This window comes from Clarias gariepinus, chromosome 15, assembly GCF_024256425.1.
Source record: "Clarias gariepinus isolate MV-2021 ecotype Netherlands chromosome 15, CGAR_prim_01v2, whole genome shotgun sequence".
NCBI classification, from domain to species: domain Eukaryota; kingdom Metazoa; phylum Chordata; class Actinopteri; order Siluriformes; family Clariidae; genus Clarias; species Clarias gariepinus.
Genome location: NC_071114.1, coordinates 24,429,556 through 24,445,776, shown reverse-complemented (window position 1 = coordinate 24,445,776; position 16,221 = coordinate 24,429,556). Strand labels below are relative to the sequence as shown.

General features: G+C 38.6%; 1 protein-coding gene across 2 annotated transcripts in view; it reads left to right on the top strand.

Annotated features, from left to right (window-relative positions):
- Nucleotides 1-16,221, top strand: part of gli2b (GLI family zinc finger 2b) — an 82,424-nt gene that overhangs the window by 1,310 nt on the left and 64,893 nt on the right. For both annotated transcript variants that reach the window (XM_053512765.1, XM_053512764.1), the window contains exon 2: nucleotides 13,686-13,811. In XM_053512765.1, the coding sequence (XP_053368740.1) occupies nucleotides 13,697-13,811 (115 nt within the window). In that variant the 5' untranslated portion in view covers nucleotides 13,686-13,696. The remainder of the gene's footprint in view (nucleotides 1-13,685; nucleotides 13,812-16,221) is intronic.

Below are 16,221 nucleotides of genomic sequence, written 5' to 3'. Positions count from 1 at the left end.
ATGTTGTTTGTTATGGAATTTTAAGTGGCTTTAGTGTGATCATTTTTTATACATAGGGGTGAGATGAAGTAGAAGAATTGAGAGAATGAAAGGGCCTGTGTGCTTAGAAGTTTAGCTGACAAGGAGGCAGAACAAGGCAAAAAAAAGCAGGATAAAACTCTAATTGGCCCATTTAAATCCTGGAGGAAGAGGCTAAAAAACAGTTGGTGGGAGTGGGATTTTTTTTCATCTGAGGACCCGGTCACAGGCATTAGCATAAGAAAAAGAAGGGAAAAAAAGTTTTAGTGCATTTGCTATTGTCCTCTATGAAGAGTCCCAGCAGTCAGGCTGAAGAGGTTTTGAAAGGATGTGAAAGAGCGCCGGGACCCCATTCAGCTCATACAATCCGCCCGAGCGCGCGCTTACCGGCCGCGGCGGACCGCCTGATAACCACGCCCCCTTTTAACGCACTCCCGCGAGCCCTCCGGCGCCATTTTCACGCATTCCCGCACGGACATGCGGTGCACGGTCGATGCAACGTTACTGACCAAAATGGATGTTTGAACTGGTGGACATTTTGCAATAAACTTGTTTCCATTAATACATAAATAAATGAAATAATAATAATAATAATAATGATGATGATAATGATAATACTACTAATAACAATTATTATTTGTTAGTATTAAGTTATTCAGAATCTTTAAAAACCTTTTTATAATTCATAAACCTACTTAGTCAAAACAAATATAATTTGAAGGTGTGGACATACTAAGACACTTTTTTGTGTCTTTTTTTCTTGTCTTTCAGTCTTTTTGCATGAGGGAAACAAGGTCACTGTGGTACGCACGCATTTATGATTTTCAGGACCTACAATACAGGCTTTTGATCATCTGCTTATATTACCATTATCTACTCCATAACTCCCTTTTCACATGTTCCTGCTGTGACAAAAAATTAACTATTTTGTTAGTCACATTTAAAGGAACATATTGAAAAACAAATGTTTCTTATCAAAACAAAAATAAACTTTAATTCAACAAGTTTATAATTGGTAGACTGAATTATGTAGGAAGAAGGTGATCAATATATGTAGTATTCACGTAAACCAGTTGCATTGTGAACTCTCAGGAGGATGTTTGTACAGACTGGAGCTACAGAATTATATTGATGAGTGATAGAGTAGCGAGTTTACACTCACACATAGCTAGACTGGCTATGCAAAAATGTTTTGCTGTAATCATAGATTTATTGCCTACACTTTCCAATGATTTTCAACTTGATTACCATGACCTGTTTGGTTAGATTGCTTTTTCGTTATTTTATGTTTAAACCAGATTTTAGAAGCCATAGGCCCAGTATGGTGCAAAAACGGCCACCTTGGCAACTCTAAATAAGGGGCTCGTGGTGCCATTTGGTTATAAAGCAACTGGTGTTCAAAATATTTAATTACCTCAGAGTTTTTGAATCTGTGTGACCCATAAGAATATTAAAGCTATGGCTATTTGTGTTAAATTTTGCTCTATTTGGACCAGCGAGGGTAAAAGGGCAAAACATCTTGCCCTACACGGTTGTGCTTCATCAAATGGCCCCCCTTTTTTGATGAACTAAACAGTGTGTAAAGAGAACTAAGCCTTGTACTTCCTCCTAAATAAATGACAAAATAAAAAGACAACCACAAATGAGATGTGCAAATAGGCACAGAGGTAAGGGCTTTTTTTCCTCCTTTTTTGCTACTGCTGTTTTTTTCTTTTCCCTTTTTGAAATTACATTTCTAATAGGCTCAGTAAATAAAACCTCCTATATTATTTTCCCAAACAAACATTTGGTTTGAAACCTGAAGAACTTTTTAATCCTAACCATTTCTGAGCCGACATCCTGGCTCCTCTCAGACTCGTCGCCTTCTTTCCAGTCTAAGTAGTAACTCCACATTTCTTATGAGTGATTGAGCTTGGAGCCCAGGTCAGCGGGGGACCATCTCTTTCTTTTTTTTTTCCTTTCTTTTTCCCCCCAAGACTACCGAGCACAATGGGCTTTCTCATTGGAGTATATGAAGTCACTTCTTCTTGGCTATATGGAAGAATCCGAGGGGAGTTGACCCCTGGAGAAGTCACTTCATTGTGGTGTCTCAATGGAGTCAGTGACCCCTGAAAATCTATGTTATGTTATACCGGGCTGATTTTGGATAAATGGGTTCAGAAACTTCTCAGGTTCTATTGTTTCTGTTGCCATATTGGGTTCATTATCTACTTCGGGTGAAGCATAGAGGAACAAGATTAGATTGATCACTGACTGATTTTGGGAAAATTGCATTATTATAATTCCACTAATAAGAAAAGGTTTTGTTTGTTTGTTAGGGTTTTATTACCAGGCAGTATTATCTCCCATGCTAAGTATTATGTCAGACTCTCCAAAGGGCAAACACATGTAATTGCCTCCATAAACCTAGGCCAGCGGAACACTAATATTTTTGTTTCTTGTCTGCTCTGAGAAATCTCTTCACCAGTCAGGGGTGATTTGTCCTCGGGCAATTTTTGTGGCCAGCATCTCTCTCTCTCTCTCTCTCTCTCTCTGTCACGCTCTCTCTCTCTCTCTCTTTCTCTCTCTCTCTCTCTCTCTGAATCCTGGCTTGCGTAGACTTGCTCTGATGAAGAGCACAGTAAACCATTCCCCTCTCCAGCAGCCCGAGCTCCCGACCACATGGGAATGCTCATCAAAGAGACGTAGATAAACTCCATATGGGACGCGGGATAACATGGAAGACGAGGGCGCCACAAGGCGCGCATGTGTCAAGGTGAATTTTTGCATGAAGGAATGCGACCATTCAGGAGATATTCCATGTTCTGCTTAGACAAGAAATGACACGTATGCACTTATAAGAGACAACTATTAACAAAAATAACATTGTCATCACAAATTAGGATGGAATGCTGCATGTCTGTGAAAGGTTACATTCAGAGGCAATTTTTAACAAGAAAAAAAAGGCAGTAATGTTACAAAGTATGAATGCAAGTATTTTATATGAACTGAGCAGAGTTACTCACTGTACAGTGCATTTTAAAGAGAATTTCTCATTTTCTGCTTTTTACTTTTTCGATTCTTTAGAATAAAGTTAAATCCATTATTATTAATAATATTTAGAATTTATAATTCTTTCTTTAGGTGGTCTTGGAGGAATAATATCATCATGTTGTATACTGTATGCATTAGGTTAGAATGATTCCTCAAAGTCTGGTTTGAAAAATATACATTTGACCAACACTTAGTTATATAAATATTTATTTTAGCGTATGATTACCAGCTCAGAATATAATCTGTGGTATTGTAGTAGCGTGACTGTCTTAGAAAATATTTTTTTTGTTTTCATAAATGTGTGTGATGTTAAAATATATTTCATATTGGTCAGTAATTTACATTAATATGCTTACTACTTAATAATTTACCAATTATCTGGTAAAGAAATAATACAATTTAATATACAGAAAAAAAAACCCTGACAAAAAAAGAAACATAACCAAAAGCACTACTTTTTAAAAGTTAAACCTTTTTACACTTAAGTTTTTTTTTGCAAATATGATAGGTATAATGATGTATAAAATTAAATAAACTGTAAGATAACATATAACTGACATGATCGCTTTTCACACCTTTTTCTTTGCTTAATAGCTAAGACTTGTGGCTAGTGTTATTATCACATGACCTTTCTTTTCCTGCTATTATAGATTTGTTACAGGATCAGGTCGAATTCTTTCTTTTGTTTTCTATAGAATCTGATCTACCTTTGCTGGTACTGGTCCAAGTGTTTGAGTTTCACTTCCTATTTCTAGACATCCTTGTTCTGCAGCCCAGATTTGGGAGTGTAATAAACTTAGAATTAGTAAGATTAAAATGATCAGTCAGTCCCTGATCAACCGTGGCATGAGAAGTCCTCATCAAGCAGAAACAATCAAGCATCAAGCACCATCTAATTACGGCGAATGTCTCATGAAAGGACATCACACACCATGAGATGCCTTGAAATCAAAGGTCTGCATGCCACCAGGGGCACGAGAATCTCGCCTCGCTACAAAATGTGACGTGGTATCCATAGCGCCTCTTGGCGGCCTTTGATTCACGACTTAATTAATTCCTGGAGGGATGGTGCAACCAAATGATGCTCTTCTGTCTCCTAAAGAACTTTTGACAGCAGCACACTGTGGGTCTGACAAAGTATCATCATCACTTTCACTTAGAACTCTGCACATTTAAGGAAAACACTTCATAGAAATACAAAGATCGTTAGCATTTGAGCGTGCATAACATTTTCGGAAAACACGGCACTGCAGAATTTGCATGTTTACATTATATGGCGGTTTGGTTGTTGCAACTGAAGAGAAATCTTCATTGTGGTGGCGCAACCCTGGATGACTTATTGTCTGAGTAACAGAGCTATGGTGCAGCCCTACACAGGGCATGGTCTTCATTAGACTCATAAGGAAGAGAGATGAAAATGAAAGAAAGCGAAAGGCAGCCAAGCCGCAGACTCCTTAAACAGCCTGACGGGAAGACGAGGCTTACATGAGATGCCCCGAATAAAAATCTCCATGTGTTAGCTGTTAGCAATCAAACACGCTTGTACAATCAGTTTTTGGGGTCAGGGCCCAGCTGAGGGAGATCTCGGTCTGCACTATCTCACTCAGAGATAGCGAAGGCTCTCAGGCAGCTGCGCTTGCGTCCTTCATCTTATCCAACACTTGGAAATTTTGGGCTGTAATAGAGTAGTCTATACAAGTCTCTCTCTCGAGCCTTTATTTTATGCCGTCTGGCCGTGTGGTTTTTAACTCAATTCAGCTGGGTACCCATGATACAGTTATGCATGCTATGTTTAAGGTAAGGTCAAGACTGAAGCAGGTGGCTGGATAAATCATACTGACATTTTGCTCCAATATTTTTTTTTTGTCCCGCGAGTGTACAGGGAGGATTTTAACATCAGGATATAGAAAGATCGAAACATAATTTTTTTCATAAACAACTTGGTTTTGTGGTGCACGAGTGAAACAATTGTTTGTGCAAAGCTGTGCCTTGGAAATTCTGAGCCTTCTGAGCGAGATCATGGTGGAAACCCAGTATACAGAGCTGTGGTCTCGTAAATCTCATAAAATGGTGAGGAAAGAAGGCAGAAAGAAACACATTCTTATTAGGTTATGAGACTTTATAAGTTTATTATAGCTCGTTTTCTAGACTACTAATTGTACAATCATACTACTTGTCCAATAGTTTTGTCTCATTTAAACTGCCATCATGATGTCTGCACAACGGACTATCTCAAGTTGTTGGCTAACTTTTAAAACTGCAGTCCAGTGTGTGGCGAGGCATTTGACTGGCCTCAGAAGAGGACATTTACAGCACTGCCAGGGTGTTAAACTACAAGTGTCTCTTAACAACACCATTTGGCTGCTGGATCAAAGGTAGCAGTGTAAAAAAAAATTAAGAAAACATTGCAGAGGCCCAACAGTTGAAGCACTGGGAAGTTTCCCCAGGGGTTCACTCTGAAGGCCATAGCCTGAGGCAAGAGCAACGTGCATGTTTTTGGAAAAGCGTCTCGGCTGTGTAACCCTGTGAAATGGCTCCGCTTGGCACATTGAAGCGGTAATAATTCTAGAGGTTGATTCGGAAAGACAGGACAGATCCTCCCATCAGAGACACTTCTCAAGAAGTTCAGCCAGGGTTGTAATCCTAACATCTGTTTGACATTGACCAAACCCACAGAGATCACCCACAGGATATTGCACTAACCAGCAGGGGGTGTGATCCGAGCCATAGGACCCCTCTCTCACCTCAACCGCCCCCCTGTCTCTATTATCCACAGGTTCACATGCCTCCCCCTTGCTGCATTCTCTCACAGGAGGAAGCCACAAACACCCCCAGGCTTCCCACTGACTCCAGTGAGCCACACAACAGCCTCAGCTGCCTCGGAGTTAACTGCAGTGGGCTTGTGCGAATGTAAATCTTTATATTACACTACAAAGAAGTTGTCCAGGTCACACAATGGAGTTATATAAGACCGGCCCTACATTGAAATAGCATTGATGTAGGATTCCATGCTAGTTCAGTGTGAGGTTTTTTTTTTAAAAAAGGGGTTTCCTGAGAGAATTTGGTCACATCAGACATCTTAAAAGTCTCAAAGAACACCCTTAAAGGTCTTCCTCCTTTTATAAAAAAAATGAAGATAAAACAGACGTTTTCGCACACCCCACGCGATAGTCTTTCATCTTGGACTTGTGGACATCACATCATTTATCTAGCATTTTCAGATTTATCCACTTGACCAGTGTTCGTGCATGCTGAGATTTAATAATATTTGCTGGGATTTAATAATATTTTATCTAACATTCGGATCTCAAACTGGTGTCTGGGAAGCATGACCAGGTTGTTTGGGATTTTTTCCCCCATTCTGTTACAGAGGTGGAAATCATAACCAACAATGATCCAAATTGTATTTGTTATTATTAAGTTATTATCCAGCCCCTAATAGGTTTAGTCCAATATGTAATAATTTATAGTGGGCCTTTAAATAATATTGACTTAATGTGTTCTGTTGAAATAGAACGAACAAAAAATATGTATATATAAAAATATAGTACAGATTTCCATAATAATGTCCCTGAAATAAAGCTTTGCTGAGGAGCTCAGTGGAATGTGTTTTACAATTAAAGAGCTACAAAAAGTTTAGGAATCCCTGGAGCATCGTCTACCTGCTTCGGAAAAATCTGAAAATATAGTGGTACTTTTGATATTTGACCCCTGAGCCTGGAGTCGTGTGTTTTTCTTTCTATCCTGCATATGTAGCTATCATTAACCCCACTATGTGCCATAAGAGAGCACTTTGCCTCACCGGTGGTGTATCTGAACGATCGCACCAGACGAGAGCACGAGAGAGAGAAATAGCTCAATGAATTCTCCGGGATTTCACTGCGTGACCTTTCAGTGTTCTGTCAGAGCCATTTGTTTGGCCGACAGCTCGGGCTGTAATTACTCAGCTTGATGGGTTGTTGGTTGCTGTAAGTAATCCTGCACGATGAGCCAAACGGCTTTCCAGAAAGCTCAGCGCACCTGGAATATGAAGACATTCATTTTATCAGACGTAAAGAATGCGTCTTTCTCTTTCTTTCTCTCCCAAGTCTGTCTCGGATGGCTTGAATTTGTCAAATCGGGGCCCCTGCGTGCTCTATTGCAGAAATAGATGCTAATTTTGAACTGTGTAGCAAAAGGCTATTTTCACTGCACATTAAACATACGTGACACGTTTGGAATGTGTTGGATGACCATGACTAGTTGGTTGTAAAATATGCAGGCAAATGTGCAGCTTACTTTGCTTTTGTTAGGGTTTTTCTCACGTTTGCTAAGCTGTAAAGAAGACCTTTGGGTTCACCGTGTTTATTTTTAATGCTAGATTTTATTCCAGTACACAGAAGATAGCATAATTGTTGTGTAGCAGCGGTCGTCACCTGGCAGACGGCCGTCCGAAAAAAGTATTTCAGCGAATTAAGTACTTGGAAAAATGTTGAACCAGAGCAGATAAACATATGAAAAAATAACTCACAGGCTTACCGAACCTGGACAGTCGAGCAGATTGGAAAAACATTGCTTGGCCTTTTTACAGATTTCAACTCCTCAGTTTCAGTGAGCTTGTGCCCAGAGTAGTCTCAGCGTCCAGTTCTTGGCTGACAAGAGTCAAACCTGACGCGGTATTAGACTGTTATACCACATTTTCCTAAAGGTTTCACGTGTTTTGCTTCGGCATTGGTTATAAAAAGTGGTTACTTGTATTATTGTAGGTTTCTTGTTAAATCAAACTAGTTTGTTATTCAAATGTTAATCAAGAACCTGAGATAACACAGGTCAACACTTTATACGGCGCTCATTGAAGTACTTATATTTTATAACACTCTCTTTTCTAAAAGTTTTTATTTTTGTGATCATTTTTTTTTAATGTTGCAAATCCAGGTTAGTGAACTTAGCATATATGGTTCACCAACCATCTAATGTAATAATTTTTCCCAAAAGTGTACATATAGAGTGAAAGGCACATTAAATTAAATGCAGCAAGCTTATTTTCTACAAATGTGTATTTAATTTATTTTTAAGGTACTGGATACTGAATCCTAAATTGTGGTCCTTCATGTGATTCAGTGTTAAAATCCTGCTGGTGCATTCGGGTTTTGGCAAATTTGCAAATGTACCGGGAATGTGAATGACGCTGCAGAAATGTCAGGCTCACCAGATGCTCCCTTTTATTTATTTTTTGCTCAGAGAAACAACCAAAAACAACAATGATAATATGTATCTGTGCTAATTCTTTGCCTGTGTGAACCATTTCAAGTTTTTGCTGAGTCATGTTTTTATATTGGTTAAAATGGAAGAAAATTTGTTTCGTTATACACTATATATAATTCTTTTTTAAACACAATAATGCACAAAGTTCCTAAAATAAGAAAAATGATTTTAATGTAACGTGCATGTAAAGTCCAATTTATGACTACAGTATTTAACAATCTTTGCTAATCCACATTCAGTGCCTGTTGAATGAATCAAGATCAACTTAAGTGCTACATCCAGGCTCTATACGGGCTGCAAAGCAACGGCATTTCATCCTGTCATTAACTTCATCAACGAGTTTGAAAAAGAATGCAAAAAAGCACAAGTATTTAAATGACATCATTTTAAACAGCCCATAGAGAGGCATCAGTTTAATTCTAAGAACAGCCCAGGGATCTAACCGTGCTTTATGTCTAGCAGCTGGGTTTTGTTTGAAATAATGAAATTGTCACACAGGAAATGGACTGGACTACATATTGGCCCTCTCTCTCTCTCTCTCTCTCTCTCTCTCTCTCTCTCTCTTTCTCTCACTTTCTCGATAACACAACAGCTGTTCACCTGTGAATGAAACACAGTCACTTAATAGAGCATGTGTCAGCTGTCCATCCTAATATCACAATAATCCGTCGCTATCCCATGGTGAAGAGCATTTTGATTTATAAGTGACACGCAAATTCTTGGATTTTTTTTCCCCCCTGAAGGACTTGTGTTGGTCTATGCAGTGCAGCATCTCTCAGAAAGTCAAAGTCAAAAAAAAAAAAAAGAGGAAGAGAGAGTTAAGATCTTCAAACAAGCTCTTTGAAAATGTGTTTGCATTCCTTTTCAGTGTTCTTTGCGAGGATTTTGGAGGGAGGGCGCCTGAACAGAAGCTGTGGGCTTGGTGAGAGAGAACGAGGTGCTAAAACAAACATGTCATTGATTTCGACACAATGAGGGCCTTGAATGGGAGAGTTAAGTTCAGAAGTTGTTGTTCTCCTCAATTACCTTTCGCTAAAGCCTCCTATTGTTAGTTATCATGCCCTGCTGAATGGCCGTGTGTGTGTGTACCTAAAGGAGGCCATCGTTGACAAAGCAAGGTTGGGGTTAACCGCTCTGTATGCGGCCCTTGTGTACGCTAACTCAAGGAGCTCGGTTAGTGCAGGAGGAATAATTCCCTCTCGTTTTGTTTAATCCTTCGCTTTTGAGGATTTCGCATGCATGTACTATTTCAACGCTTGGCATAATGACGTTATGATTGAAGTGATCGAGCGTAATCCCTATCATTCTGGGGGGGAAAGAAGGTGCCCGCTTTACACACATTCACACCCTGGCTGTAATGTCTTGTTCACACTTGATGTGGAGTGACACTTCTGTCATTTAGAAAGTCTTAAGGCTTTTGAGTGCACACAAGTCTCTTTGCCACAAGACGAATGTATGTAATTAAGAAAGAAAGAGAGAGAGAGAGAGAACAGTCTTTAGGCTGCTCCTGGGCCTTTGCTCCTAATGAGTCCTCTGATGCGACAAGTATAACATCGCTGGAGCACATCCGTATGGTCTGTAAAGCAGAATAGTTCTCCCACACCTGTTAAATCTCTTCAAAGACAGCAGGCCATCGCTGTTGCCCCAAAGAGCACACAGGCCTGTCCGTCAGACCCTTTCGCGCCTCTTTTCATGTATTCAAGAGCTAGGATTGGAATAGAAATAGCTCCATGATTGAGAAGCCTCAGGCTGTGTTACGGCTGAATGGCCTGCGTGTGAATAGAGGTTATAGATTGTGCCTTGAATCCGTACATTCTTCACTCATTGTGTGCATTATTTAAATCGGTGTCTTTGAGCATTTTAGAAGGCAATCAAGTGAAAACATTCACCCAATATTTTTTGTTTCTCGTGTTTTAAGGACATATTATTATGGCTCTAGATTTTATTTTACTTCGTGGCACAGTGATGCAGCTCCAGGGTCTATGGTTTGAAGGCTCAAGTTACCGTCTTAGAGGAGGTTTTTGCAAAGAAAAGGTCATAGGGCATCTGGTTGAGCCTATAAAAGCGCATTGGGACCGGAATTTTTTGGGACGTAAAAAATGCAGAAGATTTTTACAGTCATTTATATATAAAGCTGGATGGACAAACAAAGTCCGTAATCATTAACACACATAGGCAGATTTAATTTATTCATCCGTAGAAAGTGCGTTGTCAGTGGGGTGCTGGTTTAATCATGCTTTTAAGTAAGTTTATGTTGTATTTTGTAAAATACACAAAAATAATTAGTGCGCAAGCAGGATTTAGAGAGCAGTCCTCTAGAACTAATTTTTTCCATCGTTTTCTAGTGATAGTGGTAAAGAAAGAGCATTATAAAAGTGTTCACCATTAAACTGCATTGAGACTGGGATCCCATCCAGGATGTATACCCGCTTTGTGCCCAGTGTTCCGAGGAAAAGCTCTGGATCAACCATGATCCTGACCACTATAAGTGAGATGAATGATTTTTCTTTAATCTCTGTGACTGCTATCCTTCAAATCCAATGTTCCAATTTACTCGCTCATATGTACCCTTTCTCATTCACGCCTCTCTTGCTTGTGCTTACTTCTGCATGTGTTTTGTGTAAGTAAGTAATACTCCCATCTTTTCTTGCCGTAGCATCTTTCACGTCGGGTCGTGGCAAATCTCTCAACTGAACTGTGATGAACTCTGTCTTAGGGAGACGTAGGAGGTTTTGATCAGGGATTAGCCCTTCTTTGTCCTGCCTCCTGCCTCTTCTTCCTCCCTCGCTCTTCCTCTCCAGCTCTTGGCAGCTGACCATTGACAGAAAAGAGCGGGGGAAAAAAAACGTGCTTGTTGTTACCTGTTTGCTCTCATGGCCATCTGTCTGTTTGGTCTTTGACACCTGTACTATCCCGTCATGTCACACAGGTGGCCCAGAATGGCTCCATGGGGTCCTGATCTGTGTGGGGGATTGTGCGATAATGAGTTAGCGAGGCAGCAGAATGCTTTGTCAGTTTCTCGGTCCTCGGATTAGGCACAGAGTTACGTGATAGACTGTTAAATGTCTTATATTCTAGCATCCAGATTTAACACAGCAGTCATGGCGTACATGTAATTTACTGTATATTCCTGCTGTTCATTTGCTATAATGCAGCTGTCAATCAGACAACATAGCTGGAGAGTGTGGTCATCATACTGCTCTGCCAATGTTAGGAAGATCCCAGGCCAAAAACCCCAAAAGATTGATTTTATGGGACGATTGTTATTCTGATGCATGATAAATGATCAAAGTGATGACCGGGTCTCATAAACAGATCGAGGATTTGTTGCACGTTTCTTTTCTATGACGGGACCTGGCAGCAGAACATTAGGCAGCTGTTATAGTCTTGGAGGAAACAATCTCAGTTTTGCTTTTTGAATCCCATCAGAGTCACAGACACCAGTGAAAGGATTGTGATATAAGTTACAGGATTTTTTTTTTCAATCTTTTTTTCTTTCTGTATAATATTAAATTCACAATATGTTACTGTATATGTACACATTAAGAAAAAAATAGTTTTACTGCATCGTTTAAACCAGATTGTTTTGTCCTATTCTGCATTATAGTGTATAGGGTTACATTTTTGACTCTACACTATTTTAAAAATGAGAAATCTTTGTCAACTTGACAAAAAATATAACAGTTTTTTGAATGCAAGAACCATATTTAGAATGATTTTATAACCAACAAACAGCAAAATACAGTACATGTTACATGTTATGAAAAGAAATACAATAATACAATTAAATCGCATCATCTAAATTTCATATTGGATGATAAAGAAATTAAATATCAGTAAATAAAATGGATACATTTAAAGAAAAAAAAGAAGAAACAACTAGAATTTCAAGAATTTACATTTAAATATTCAGTTGATAATTTATACAAATATTGATGATTAGTTGCTAAAAATATTTTAATTATTTTTAAAAAGTTTAATCAAAGCTATTTAATTAAATTGATATACTAATTATGAGGGTCTATATGTATAATTAAATACAAATTAAAAAACAAAAACTTTTTTATATAAAATGACATACAGTATAAACACAAGTGTACAGCTCAATGTGCTCATCTCTGGATTAATAGAAATGCAGGTTAACCAATTACATAATGATATCTTTATTATATATTTATTGATTATGTTTAATTACCTGAATAATCTAAGAATCATGATGACCACCGAAACACTACGAAAACTGTGCAGCTCGGGACCATCTTGGCCGGGCAAAAACCGAAACAGATGCCATCGAAGTGCGCAAGTGTGGCACCTCCCTTAATCGGCTTACCTTGAGTGAAAAAAGCGAGAGATAAGAGATGGATGAGTGAGTAAACGAATAAAGCCGTCATAGAGGCTGACCGCCAGGACATGGTATTGAGTCGTACAGCAGAAAGATGTAATCCTTGTGCACCATTTGGTTGCGGTGACCAGGATGACATGAGTTTGAGATTTACAACATTGTCGCTGTCACACTGACATGGCATGGTTTTAAAAATAAAATTACTATTATTATTTATTTTTTAGGTGATGATGAAGATATCTCCAAAAACTACTAATTAACCTATAATAATAATAATAATACTTTCCTTAACTGACATTAACACTTTAGTTAATGTGAATATATCATGATCTTCTGCAAGAATATACTAAAGATCTTTGGGATTGATTTTATATAATGAGAAAAAAAAATATGTTATGCAAAGTTCATGCATTTACCCTTTACCTAAGTTTAAACATATGTATTATAAAAGTCTTAAAAAATGTTAATTAACACATGCGTTATATAAATTACATTAACATTACTTGTGGTGTATTAAAATTAATTTCTCAAAGTTAATGTTAACTACTACTAATATATATATATATATATATATATATATATATATATATATATATATATATATATATATATATATATACTGTATTATATTATATTAACATATTAAATATAGAAAAAAATACATGTTTATAAGGGAACATTCATATAAAATGTTGCATAATAATAATAGAAGAGAAATAACAGAAGAGAGCATTTCAGTGCAAACAAATGTAGTAAATAAAGCACACGTAGATGAATACATAACATGCAACACACACACACAGACACACAAAAACGCACACAGCAAACCCCGAGGTGTTAGGTTTAAATAAATAATAAGTGTGAAGTCTGTTCGCCGTGAGTGGGTCTAAGGCTTGTATATGGCAAAATGAAAAGCTTTACAAAGATCACCTGAGGAAAAGTTGCTCAGAATGCCCTCTGTTGGAAAAGAAAGGCATTGTCCACACGCTGTCTCACTAGCTCTTCCTTGATGCATCCTGACTCGCCTCTGCTTTTTCTTCTCTAACAGAATCAGCCACAATGGAGACCAGCGCCTCCACAGCTGCTGAGAAAAAAGAGTGCAAAACAGCTGGACTGGACGCCAACGGCTTCAGCGAACTGCCCAAGAAGCCCTCGCCCACCCTTCTAAGCAGAGGTACACTACCACCCCGTCTCTTCCGCCTCTTTTTCCACATGAGTCTCCTTGATTATTTGAATTATTCTTCTGTAAACTCTTCTTGTGATCTCTTCCCCTCTGCTCTCTTCTTTTTCTTTTCATTATGATGATGTTTTATGTGATGAACAACGATATTATGGTTAAATGGGTTGTGTCTAATTTTTTAACAGAGTATTTTACAACTGCACTAACATAATTGCAGTACTGTATTTCTGTTAATTATAAACAAATTATTATCTGTGAAAGTCACTGTTAGGCCACAAGTAAATCTCAGGCAGTCTCTGATAGGAATCCTAAGATAACTTGGGTATACAGTTATGTGTGTGATACAGTTTAAGCAAAACGTGAAACAGTATTAACATTTTCCAGCTTGATTTGATTGGTTTCCAGCTGTTGTATTTTTTTTCCAAATTAACAAACATTACATTCAGAGAGCAGAGTGGCACAGCAGGTCAATTGCCAGCTCATAGCCTCAGGATCCCTAGTTTGATCCTGAGGAAATGATTGTGACCTTAGTGGCTTGGGCCATGGCATGGTTGCTTGTGCCAAATGGGGTGGTTTGAGTATTTCAAAAACTCTCTCTCAGGCTCTAGAGTTTAGCAATAATGGTTTCAAATACAACCCAAAAACATCGAGCAGAAAAGCCTAGAGGATGAGATCGGCCAGGCTGATTCATGCTGACTGGAACTAAAATAAACACCCGTTACAACCGCGGTGCGCAGAAGAGCACCTCAGCAAGCAGAACATGCCAAACTTTAAGGTGGACAGGTACCAACAGCAAAATACCACATTAGATTCCTATCTCCTTTTCCAATCTTTACCTGAGCAAACAGGAATGAATGCGCAATTCAACATAAATCCAACATCCTTTGCTAATTCTCTGTATATTATACTGTTCTCTTTAAATGGGTTTCAACTAGCGAAAGAGACTAGTAGGATTCTGGACATGTGACATACGGTGGTAGCTGGGTATATGAATTAAATCCGTCCTGGAGGCAGTTCTTAAGTGCTTATTTTGTGAAACACATTTTCCAATAGAAAATAATGTAATTGCAGATAATCTGTTCCAGACATCCCAGAAACCAATGATTTCCAACACTATAATCATATTTTTAGATTAAAAATTTAGAAAAGACATGTAAATGAAGTAAAATATCGAATAAATTGATATTTAATGTCACTTAACCTTAATTTATGATTCATCTTGGCACGGGCTGCTTTAAAAAACTAAAAGTGGCTCCGTTTTCTTCTTGCTGCCGTCCCTCCTTCTTGCACAAAATGCTCCAATCGAACCCCACAAAAAATACATAAACTGGATTCACTTGGCTTTGACATGTTTTTAACGGCTCCTGGACATGCGGCATGCAGTTTGACTTGATTCGGTCACTCATATGTCGAAAATGCTTCGTATGTCGAGGCAAATGTCTTGCAAAAGTTCAGTTCTTGATTCAGTATGCCACTGAACCACATGCTAGAAGGCTGAGAGAGTGTAAGCAGCAAGACCACCGTTTAACAGACAGATGGTATGAGAAGCAGGACACATTTTGTTTCGAGGTTTAATGAAAGTTACATGAGAGGGAGAGAGAGAGAGTGGGGAACCTAGGAGAGCGTGGAAAAGAGTGGGAAAGGGGAGCATGTCAGCAGGAAAGTGATAAAAGCGACAGATAATGAGCTTGAAAAGCCTTGTTCCTACCTCCAGAGTATAAATGTTATAAATTAGTCAAAACGGAAACCCGAGCAGTGGACGACACGGTCCTTGTGAGATTGACAAAGATGCCAGTTGAGGGTTACCTTTGAAATGGAAATAGTGCTTGGGAAAGTCTGGTGCTTTTACACATTCATGAAGGAGTTTGGTGGCATGCCATAGTAAAGGGAGGAAAATTCGATGAATAATTTTTTAAGAAATCAAATGAGACGGACCACACAGTGTCAACACGGGAGTTCAGTGGTTTTACTTCGATTAAAACCGTTACTGAAGAGCATAGCGAGTGATCACCTGCATAGTGGATTAGCGCTAGTTAAAATCCCCCATTAGGTCCGTTATAAGTTGGTAAGATTTGTAAAATAGAGAAGTCGGGTTATAATTAACACATAGTGTGGTAAATGTCAGAATTTGCCGAAGGCGAGCGGTAATTACAGCTTCTGATGTGTTTTCAGGCTGAAAGAGAGAGAGAATTCCTTCTCTGTGGCACAGGACGTATAAGATAGAAAGACAACATGTCAGGGGGAAAAAATAGTGAAGGAAAGTGATGAAAGCGGCTAATAATAAGGCTGAAAGGCCTTGTTCTTACCTCCAGAGTGTAAACGTTATAAATTAGTCAGAATGGCAGTGGACGCAGACATCCCGAGGCTGACAACGATTCAGATTGAGACGTTTGAAATGGAAATA